The following is a 10555-nucleotide window of genomic DNA, read 5'->3' as shown; positions in this document are numbered from 1 at the left end:
CCAAAGGCAGGGAGGACTCTCCCCTAGGTGGGGGGTGACTCCTGGGGGTCAGCAAAGGGGGGATAATGGGGTTCAGCACCCAACTGCAAGACGTGAGGGTGGGGGGGCCACACGGTCAAGCAGTTCTCCAGACACTCGTGGGGTGTCCTACAACTCAGCTCAATTCTGACATGACAGCATCAGAGAGCCCCCACAGGAGGGCTCAGGCCCGCAAGGCAGCTCCCCCTCAGACCGAGCCCGAGTCCAGACTGTCCCCCTGCTACCGATGAGCGCTTCCCACTAATGCGTCCTTGGGTTTGAGCCTTAGCGGAAGCAGCTTGCAGAGCACAGAGAAACCACTTACTGATTACAGGTTTATCACAAAACAGTTAGTTCAGCACCAGCCCCGTGGAAGACACACAGGCAGGAAAGTGGCAGGGGCTGGGGTCCCTTCCAGACGCCGGGGTGCTCACCTTCGGGAGCCCTGTCCCGCTGGGAGTGGGGGAGGCCTCCTTATATAGTCGTGATTGATTGATTAACCATTGGCCGCAGGGACAGATCCGGCCTCCACTCGGTTCCTCCCCAGACTGGGGGTGGGGCTGAGAACCCAGCCCTCTCTCCAGGAGTCCCTGCTCCGCCCCCCAGCCTGAGGTGGGTCTGAGCTGTCCTGACATGGTCAGTTGTGACCCTGGGATATGGGGAATTTTCAGGGGCCTGTGCCAGGAGGGCCAAGACCAAACACTCATCCTAAATCACCAGGACAGGAGGGAGCCAGGCCCCGAAGCTCAGCTTCTGTTCCAGCAGGTTCCGGTGAAAGGGACAGGGCACACAGGGAGGGGAGCGGGGGGAAGACCCAGGTAGGGCTGCCCCGGTGGGGCGTGGAGGGACCTACAGATCACCCCACAATGTGTACGCTCCCATCCCAAGTTCCCTGCCCACTCACCCCGAGGGCCCCTCCCACCTCTGGGGTGCCCCCGCCATGGACACTGGGATGAGGCCTGCCATGGCCTGCGGGGACCACCCCTGATCTGAGAGGGTGCAGCACCCCCACCTAGGCCAGGCCAACCCTGCTCCCCAAGGGTTCCTGCAGAACTCCTCCCTCCCGCCTGAGCAGACAAGTCCAGGGAGACAAGGCCGGGGAGTGCAGACAGGGTGGGGGCTGTGGACATCCAGGTCCACTGCCCATGTGACCGTCACTGCGGCCCGCTGGCCGCAACCGCAAGACCACTGGGGCTCCCGGCCCAACAACAGGCGCTGGAGGCGAGGCCACCGGCGGCGGCCAGCTCCGCCCACCCAGTGCCCAGGTCCGGCGCCCCAAACAATGGCCGCTCGGCCAAGCTGGCGCCGCCCGCCGGGGCCTGGGGCGCACAGACCACACACAGCTCGGCCATCGCAGGCCGGGTTGGTGCTCCCAGGGGGTGCAGAGACAGCCCCGACGGGCACCCCACCTCTGCGAGGCCCCGCTTCCTCCTTCAGGGTCCGGGGCCAGCGCCAGGCCAGGGCTCCGCAGCAGTCCAGCCTCGCACGCCCCTTGCCGAACCTCCGATTGGACGGCCTTCGGGCCAATCAGCCCGCTTGGCGCTGAATAATTAACTAGCGAGCTGATGATTGGTCCACTCTGCTCGCACCTCATTGGTCCAGCTAAGAGCCAGCGCCAGGTATAAGGGGCCAGGGCCCCAGCAAGCCAAGCCCCTGGGCGTGGGCGGGGCGGCCTTCTGGGGCTGAGGGTCCCGCTGGGGGTCCCACACACCCCCGGGAAACCCTTATTCTCCAACGGGGCGGGAAAGAGGGAAAAAACCACTCTGTACGCCCAGTCCACGCTGGGAGCCCGGATGCATTAGGACAAAGTGCCCGGACCCTCGACCTACAGACCACAGACGCTCCGTGAGAAACCGGGAAGGCTGGACGAGCCAGGGCCGCTGAAGCGGGAAACCCTGCTCGAGCTCCGGTGGACCCAGCAGCCCCGGGGCCGCAGGCACCTCTGTCAGGGATGGCGGGTTCCAGTCCCACCATTGGCTAATAAACTGCCTCGTTAGGACCCCCGCCCTGGGTCCTTCTCTCCCACCACTGCCCATGCTGGCCTGGGGAGCCCCGGCTCCCAGGTTAGCCACCCAGAGTCGGTTCTAATTCGGGGCCTCCCTGGTGGCCTAGGGGAGAAGTCTAAGCGCTGTCATAACGATGGCCTGAGTTCAATCCCTGGCCAGGGAGTGACCCCCAGGGCACAGCAGACCTCTCTGGTCCCCGCTGCTCCCCTCAGCAGTGTGTTCAGTGGATCCGCCTGTTCTGCTCCCCTCTCTGTCTGTGGTGAATCCTCTCACTCCACCTCTGGCCTGTACCCTGTTCTTCCACAAAAAAAGTTCCAATTCATAGCCATTCGGGACTGAGGAGGGCCAGGGCCCTTCAGGGGGCCCTTACTGGGCCGCTCAGCCTGGACCTCCCCACCACACTCTCCCTTCCAACCTTCTGATCCCGCAGTGGGCTCCCCTCACAACCCAACCCCCAAGGTGCCTCCTTGGCATTAACTCAGAAAGTGTAAGTGTTCAAAGGATGTTATGAATGAGGAAGGATGCTAGTTACACCTGACCACTCAGGGAATCCCGAGGGTCTTAGAAGCCTCTGGAACCCTGGAGGAAAACCCAGGAGTCATTAGGGAGCCATAGCAGGCTGTTAAGAGCAGGAGAGGAGCAACGTGCCTCCAGATGTGGAAACTGCTTCCAGGTGAGCGGAGGGTGAAGGAGGCTGGAGATAGGAGGCCAGGGTGAGGGTCCAGGAGCAGGGGAGAAGGTCCAAGTGGGCAGGGGGGAGGGGCAGGATTAACAGGGCTGGGAAGAGGAAGGACAAGTGTCTGGGTTCAGCCTGGGGGGGCTGAGGTAGGTTGCTGAGCTCACCCAGAGCCTGCTGAGCTGGGTCCGGGGGCATCCAGGAGGTGGGGCATGAGGAGGCGGCCAGGAGCTCAGGAGACAGAGACCAGAGCGGTGGGCGGCGGCTGGGCCTTGCAAATAGGCGGCTTACTTCACAAGAAAGGGACTCTTCCCTAGAGACATCGTGTCCTGGGGGGCTGGCCTGGGGGCTGGGTTGCTGAGGCCAAGATAGAGCTCGTGGGATCTGAGAATAGGTGGGTGGGGCAGATGGTGAGCCCTGCCTGGCTGGCCTGGAGGCTGATGCAGGACAGAGGAGACCTGAGAGCCATCCTGCCCGGGGTGACAGGTGACACGGCCAGGTGTGCAGTCAGCACAGCTTCGGACCAGGCGCCGGGAACACCCTTGTTTGTACAGACACCCACCAGGGCAGGGGAAAGAAAGGTCTATTCACAAAGGCAGCTGGGAAGTGGGAGAGGACCCAGAACTGACGAAACCCCGGAGGCCAGGAGAGGAGCGAGTTTCAAGGAGGGAGGCCATGTCCAGCGCCTGCTGAAAGGTTAAGCAAGATGCAGACAGAGGGGGGGACCAACATGGACATCCCCAGAGGCCCAGAAAGACATGGCTGTGGGACGCAAGCTGTGAGTAGATCTTCACAGACGTGTTGCTGGGGCACAGAAGAAACGGAGGGGCGTGGAGCTGGCTCTGGCTAGACGCTGTGGCCCAGACACCCAGCAAAGGGTCAGAGGGCCGGGCACACAGGACCTCTCTGAGTGCTCAGTGCGTGAATGGACGGAAGCAAATGAATGAATGAACAAGCTGATGGATGGATGTTGGATGGATGCTGACGGGTGGGTGGGTGTTGGGTGGATGGATGAGACAGGGTAACAGAATGACAGAAGTGTGTAAAGACAGCAGAGAAGACAGGAGCACAGCTGACATTTCTGTGAGAGCGATCCTGACATCTCAGTTTTGGAAGTTCCTTCTTTATAAAGAAATGAACTGAAGAGGCACAAGTGTCCTTTCTGGACACACATGCTCTCCCTGCCCAACTTCGCGTCCCCGTGTGATGGTCCTGAGAGGAAACAGTGTGTGGACAGTGGCCATCCTCTAGCCATTTTCCAGATGACCAAGCTGAGACCAGAGCAAGGGCTCAGATGCCCCCCCACGCCCCCCTCTAGGAGCTGGGGTCTGTAGGATTCCTTTGCAGCCCAAGGGAACATTCCTGCAGCCGCCTGCTTCCACCTGCACTCACTCGGCTACCCACTGTTCATTCATCTACCTGGAGTCAGCCCGCCTGGGATCAAGCGCCAGTCCTGCCACCTGCCAGGTGTAACTGGGGGCAGGTGACTTCACCTAGGTGTGCTGTGGCTCCGTTTCGACATCTGACGTCTGGGAGGCTGAGTTCTGTGCAGAGACTGGGCTTCCTATGGCCCTTAAGACAATGCCAAGGCTGGAGGCTGAGGCATAGGGACTTGAGGGCTTGGGGGGGGGGGCAAAAGCGTGAGGCAGTCTTTGCCCTCTTTGACCTACGTAAAGAAGGAACTGCCTCTATCTGGAAGCCACAGGCTGAGGTCTGGGTATCCAAGTCAGCAGCCATGCCCCGCACCCCCACCCCGTCACCCGCCCCTCTGAGAATTTGCCACCCCCTGGGTCACACCAAGGAGGTGCTAGCTGCTGGTCCTTGTGGTTTCTTTTCACTTAGTGGGATTTTTTTAAGGTTGAGTGATGTAAGTGCAGTGGAATTCACTGACTGATGGACTTTAGGATGACTCAAATGCTGGATTTTATGTGATGTGGATTGTACTTCAAATAAAAGATCAAGGAAGAAAGAAAGAGGGAGGGCGGGAGAGAGGGAAGGAGGCAGAGGGAGTGGGTTGGTCCCACGGCTGTTCGGGTGGGTTTTCGGTCAGTACTTTAAAGACAGGAACTGTTCCACCAAAAATCTGAATTCCAGCTTCCTTTGAAAACCAGAGGATTTGACCCGCAGAGCCCAATGCCAGCGGGAGGAATTTCCCGTGTAAATTGCACCTCAGCCAACAAGAGCCCCCAGACCCACAGAGGGGAAGGTCTGACTGGGGCGTGTCAGGGAGGGAGACTGAGCGGGGAGGGGGCTCCCCGGCTGTCTGTGTCGGATCACCCCGCTGCTTCTCCTGCCCCGGAGCTGGCAGCCAGGGGCAGGGACCTGGCCGGCGCACCCCCCACCTCCAACCTCACCCCTCTTTCCCGCGGAATCTCTTGTGCAGAGAAAGGCCACCTTGGGTTTAGACAGGCCCCTCCGGAATGCTGCGCCTCCCCAAAGTCCTCCAAGATGAGGGCCCACTGCACTGGAACTCAGTGGCCCTGAGTCTGGAACTGCCCGGCTCTCCCGGCTCTCCCTGAGGTCCTGCTAGGCAGCCTCTCCCTCCCGGCCTCTGCCCGCTCCTCTCACTTCCACCTTCCTGGCCGGGGAGAGGCCCAGCTGCCAGCACCCCACCCTTGCCAGCCTTGTCCCTGGAGTCGGGGATTAGAACCCAGCTCCCAGGCCAGGCTGAGTCACTGTGTCGTGGCTGGCTGGGGAGGGGGACAGGGACTGCGGGGACCTCCCCGCGGAGCTTCCGAGCTTCCGGCCCCTTCCCCCAGCTCAATTAAGCTCATTAGCTGCTGAGAGTTTGTGGGGATTAGTGGGTGCCCCGCCCACCCCGTGTCTTCCTGGTCCCCTTCCCTCTACCCGGAAGTTCAATGGGCCGGGACAAAGAGTTAAAAGCTGTGTCAGCCGCCGTTTGGGGCAGAGAGGCTCACAGAAGGAGGGGGCGGGCCGGCAGCATGACAGGTGGCTGAGCGACCCGGAGGACCAGGGTGGCCGAGCAGACGGACGGACGGACTGACGGACAGGCAGCAGTGGCCCATGCAGGACCCAGCAGGTGGAGAGAGGAGGTGAGGGGTGGCTGGGAGAGAGGGGGCGGCGGCGGGGGCGCTGGGAGGGTAGGGGGCGCTTGCCAGGGAAGGGCCATCCCTGAGACGCCCCACCTTCCCCAGACCTCGGAGGCTGCCTGCCATGGGGTTCAGCATCATTCTGCTGCTGTGTGTGATTGGTGAGTTCCCTGGGGGAGGGGCCCCCATCTTCCTGTCTAGCTCTGGCCTCAGCCTGGAACTGAGGCGGGCGGGAGGGGGTGACTGACTGCTCCCTGCAACCCAGGGGTCCTGCACGCCCCTCGCGCCCTCGCCCTCGCCCTCGGGGCTCCTTCCATCCGCCTCTCTGGCCACCATCCTTGCTCCTGCTGAACCTGTTTCCTTCCTGCTTGAAGAGTCTCTGCATCTCCTTCATCCTCCCCCTCCGTCTCCCTCCCCCACCTGTCACCGGCTCCCTCTCACCTTCCCCTGCTGCTGTGTCCCTTGTACTGTCCCTCGGGGTCTCCCACCTCAGTCGTCTCTTTCGCCTTTGACCCGCTCCCTGACCACACCTGTCCTCAGGGCTCAGCCAGGCGGCCATAGAGAAGATTTTTAACGGCACAGAGTGTGTCCCCCACTCGCAGCCCTGGCAGGTGGGGCTGTTTGAGGGGACTCAGCTGCGCTGTGGGGGCGTCCTCATCGACCGCAGGTGGGTCCTGACTGCTGCCCACTGCAACGGCAGGTAAGTGGTCTGGGTGGGGCTGGGGGCGGGAGGGTCCTGGAACCTGCCCACCCCCATTCCCTCTCGGCTCCCTCCTGCCAAAAGTGGCCTCTGTCACCAGCCCCAGCCTGCCCGACCCAGCCTGGTGCTTCTAGGGGACGCACGCGGCAGGAAGGGACAGGGCTTCTAGGCTGGACATTCTGGATTCTTTGCAAAAGGAGGGGTCCTGGGCAGTGGGCCCTGAATGCTTAGTTGGTCCAGCCCTGGGATCACCTCAGAGCCTCAGAAAGCAGCGGAGGCAGGGGAAAGGGGACAGACGTCTCAAAGGGACACGGAGGAGGCCAGAGGACCCGGGAGGGCAGGAGGCCCCTGGCCTGCGGCCCGCTGAGCCGTAGATCCCTTCCAGCAGGTACTGGGTCCGCCTGGGAGAACACAGCCTCAGCGGGCTGGACTGGACAGAGCAGATCCGGCGCAGCGGCTTCTCGGCCACCCACCCCGGCTACCACGGGGCCCAGCACAGCCACGACCATGACCTCCGGCTCCTGCGGCTGGGCTTGCCCATCCGCATCACCCACAGTGTCCAGCCCCTGCCCCTGCCCACGTCCTGCGTGGAGGCCGGGACCCGCTGCCACATCTCGGGCTGGGGCACCACCAACCACCCGTGGAGTAAGGGGCTGGCTCGGGAGTCCCAGCGGCCAGGGCAGGGCAGGAGGGAGGGGTGAGGAGGCACACTGGGGCAGGGTCGGGGTCACGGACCATGGTGGTGGGGGCCTTGGGGACCAGTGTGGCTACCGGTGGGCTGTGGAGGCAGAATCGGGGGTCAGGGTGCGGTCAGCAGTCAGTGATGGCAGGCAGAAAGTGGTGAAAGCGGGGAGGAGCGGGATCTGAGGGGGCTGGGCCCCGACTCTGGCCTCAGAGGTCACGGCGGGGCTGCAGCTCATCCAGTTTGGATGTCACACAACCGGTCAAAATCTGAGGTGGAAATGGGTTCAGCTGGGGTTCACTGGACTGTGATTCCGAGATACAGAGATTAGAGGTCATGAACCGGGGTCCATGAACTAGGGTCAGAGGTGACTGGGGTCGACCAGTGCTCCCGAGGCTGCAGAGCAGAGGTGGGAGGCCAAAGCAAAGACAGGGATCTCGGGACCAGGAGAGACTCGAGGTCAAACTGCAGTCACAGGGTAATATGTCAAAGGTCAAAGGTCGTGGCATCCAAGGTGGGAGGAGGCTAGGTCTGGAGCTGCGGTTGTACCTGAGGTTGGAGAGACAAGGATTGTGAATTACTGCATTCAGAGTAACAGGTTAACATTAATTCAAATTCATATTTTATCACCCAAAAGGGGACTGGGTTCCTGAGCTGGGGTTGAGGGTCACCCTGAAGACAAACCACTAATTTACAGGCTGGAGGACCCTAGAAAGGATCCCACAGAAGGGGAGGTATAGGCTAGGGCCAGGCTTCTTGGACAAGAGAGAGGTGGTCTCAAGGTGGGGAGCCTTGGGGGTGCCTGCAGCGGCCACTTCCGCCCCCAGGCCCATTCCCGGACCGGCTGCAGTGCCTCAGCCTCTCCATCGTCCCCGACACCACCTGCCAGGACGTGTTCCCCGGGAGAATCACCGGCAACATGGTGTGTGCGGGCGGCGTCGCGGGCGCAGATGCCTGCCAGGTGAGCACAGATGCCTGCCAGGTGAGCGCAGGCCAGGTCAGCCAGGACCGGAAGCAGGGGGTGGAGGAGGGGGAGGGGCCGGCTGAGGGGGGCAGGTGAGAGGATGGAGTCAGAAAAAGGGGAGGCCCGAAGCAGGCCAGGCGGAGAGAGGGAGGGATTGCAGGGGCAGGGTTAGGCTACCTGGCCCTCCTGGGGCCTCACCCTCCAGGGCAGCGGTCCAGCCATTGCTCCTGACAGTGTTGTATGGAGCCCCGCCCTCCTCTCCTAGGATTGGTCACTGTGGTGCGTGCTCTCTTCCTCATTGGTCAAGGGCCCGGCCACTGTCCTGAGGGAACCCTCTACCTGGGTGGAGTCCCGCCTTCCTTCCCCAGAATTGGTCATTGATGATGAGGATGTTGATGAGTGCTCTTCCCTCATTGGCCAATGGCCATGAAGCCCCGCCCTCCTTCCTGCGATTGGCTCTTAGGGGCAGAGTGTTCCTCCCTATTGGCCAGCTATGATGTTGGACCTTGGGAAAGCTGCCTGTGCTTTTTTTCCTGCTCACCAACCTCAAGGCCCTGACCAGGGCAGCAGGGGCTGAGGAGACGCAGAACAGCGTGTCCCCCCGTTCAGACCTCCTTCTGCCTTCCAGGGTGACTCTGGGGGTCCCCTGGTGTGTGACGGCGTCCTTCAGGGCCTGGTGTCATGGGGGTCCGTGGGGCCTTGCGGACAAGACGGCATCCCCGGCGTCTACACCAAGATCTGCAACTATGTGGGCTGGATCAAGACGGTCATGAGGAACAACTGACCTCTCCCACCGCCTCCAGCCTGGGAGCCACGCTGCCCCTCGAAGCACCAATGTCTCCACATCGTCACCGCCTTCGTGGTCTGGAGCCTTCTTCCTTGCTGAAGCCCGGACCCCTTCAGCCCTTAAACACAGACCTGTGGTTGGGGAAATGTATGGAATAAACACGATGACCTAACTGGGAGAGGAGTGACGTCTGTTCCATGACCCCAAGGCCCCTGGGGACCAGCGTGCATCCCTTTCCTCCTCTACCTAGAGCCGTAGGAAGAGATCAGAGAGGGTGATGTTTCCCCAGAGGGTCACACAGGAATAGAGGAGGGAAACTGACTATTAACAGTGAAAGCAAGGGCTCTTTTTCTCCACCCAGTACAACAAGAACTTTTCCAGAGCCCAGGAAGGACCCGAGGGGGTGGAAATGATTGGCTCCCAAAATAACAAAGGAAACAGTGGAAATCAAAATTCATGACCATTTAATTAAATGGCTATAAAATGTAACATTCTTGGGACTTGCCAATTGCTCCCTGGCACTGCTGGAATCGGGAGCACAAACATTTTTAATGGGGGGCGGGGAGGGGGTGGTATTTGTGGGTTTAATATGTCTGCAAGGGTGGAGGGTGGGGTGCAGTCTTGGGAAGCGAGAGGGCCCAACCAGGGTCTTAAAATGCCCCCCCGCTCACCATGGGTCCGGCCTTCTCCCCAAGCGCGTGGAGGGGGAGCTTGAGGTGGGAGAGAATGAGCCGGCTGCCGGCACGTCTGCGGAGCCCAGATGTGCTGTGGTCCCCTGGAGTAGTCCTCATCCCACAGCCCCCTCAGGCCAGCTCCCCCATTTCCCAGATGAAGAAACTGAGCCTGGCAGGGTGGAGCCCGCTGTCACGTCACCTGGGTAGGAAGAGGCAGGCCGGGGTTGAGGCCAGGGCCACGGCCTGGCCCACTGTCTTGCTCCACAGCTGGTTGGGGGAGAGAGGAGGGCAAGCCGCAGGGAGGAGATCGAGTTGATAACAGGCCAGCCAGGAGACAGGAAGCCGAGGTGGCGCTCGTCCATCCGTCCATCCGCCAGCTTGGGACCTAGGCCAGCACAGCAGCCAGTAAGTGCCCCGCCGCCGAGAGGAGAGGCTGCTCCCGGGGCCTGGGTGGCCGGAGAGGGGAGTGCAGGCCGGTCAGCGGAGGGGAGCCCAGAGCGCCCAGCTGGGGCGCCTGCGCGGCCCGCCGAGGGCTCCTTCCTTTCCTGGGCCTCGGTCCCCACAGGCCCTGACCTGCCTCCCCACCCTCCAGTCCTGCCCCTCCGCCAAGCAGCAGCAGCAGCCGCCCCAGTTTCCCCTCTTTGGAATGGAGAAGGGAGGGGCCCAGGGGAGGCCAGGGGCCCACCTGGGCGCAGACTGTGGGGCGGGAGGGGCAGGGGCAGCAGGAGACAGGCCGCGAGGCGGGAGGGGACGGCTCCGGAGAGACAGACGGAGGGAGACAGACGGAGACGTGAAGAATGATGTCCAGGGAGACACGGGAGAACGGCCACGGGGAAGAGACGGCCGGAGACGGGAGCAGAGCAATGACAGGCAATTCCGGAGAGGCGGCCCGTGGGGGAGAGGCCAGCGCCGGACGGGGCAGAGTGCACGCGCAGACGGACAGGCGGACGGGCCGGGCCGCCGGAGACGCAGGCAGGCAGGAGAGGGGCTCGCAGAGG

General features: G+C 62.2%; 2 protein-coding genes across 3 annotated transcripts in view; both read left to right on the top strand.

Annotated features, from left to right (window-relative positions):
* LOC101635631 (transmembrane protease serine 9-like) overlaps positions 1-10555 on the top strand; it is a 51254-nt gene that overhangs the window by 7984 nt on the left and 32715 nt on the right. The gene's annotated exons all lie outside the window — the stretch shown is intronic.
* KLK12 (kallikrein-related peptidase 12) lies at positions 5618-9054 on the top strand. Of its 2 annotated transcripts, none has more exons than XM_012733618.1 (6): positions 5618-5753; positions 5856-5911; positions 6291-6450; positions 6836-7095; positions 7960-8093; positions 8725-9054. In XM_012733618.1, the coding sequence occupies exons 1-6, from the start codon at positions 5725-5727 to the stop codon at positions 8878-8880; spliced, it is 795 nt and encodes a 264-aa protein (XP_012589072.1). In that variant the 5' UTR covers positions 5618-5724; the 3' UTR covers positions 8881-9054. The 2 variants fall into 2 exon arrangements, with proteins under 2 accessions (XP_012589072.1, XP_012589073.1); XM_012733619.1 differs by having other exon boundaries at positions 5715-5740.

Source organism: Condylura cristata, unplaced genomic scaffold (assembly GCF_000260355.1).
Source record: "Condylura cristata isolate star-nosed mole 26May11 unplaced genomic scaffold, ConCri1.0 scaffold00041, whole genome shotgun sequence".
Taxonomy (NCBI): domain Eukaryota; kingdom Metazoa; phylum Chordata; class Mammalia; order Eulipotyphla; family Talpidae; genus Condylura; species Condylura cristata.
This window is presented reverse-complemented; position numbering and strand designations above follow the sequence as displayed.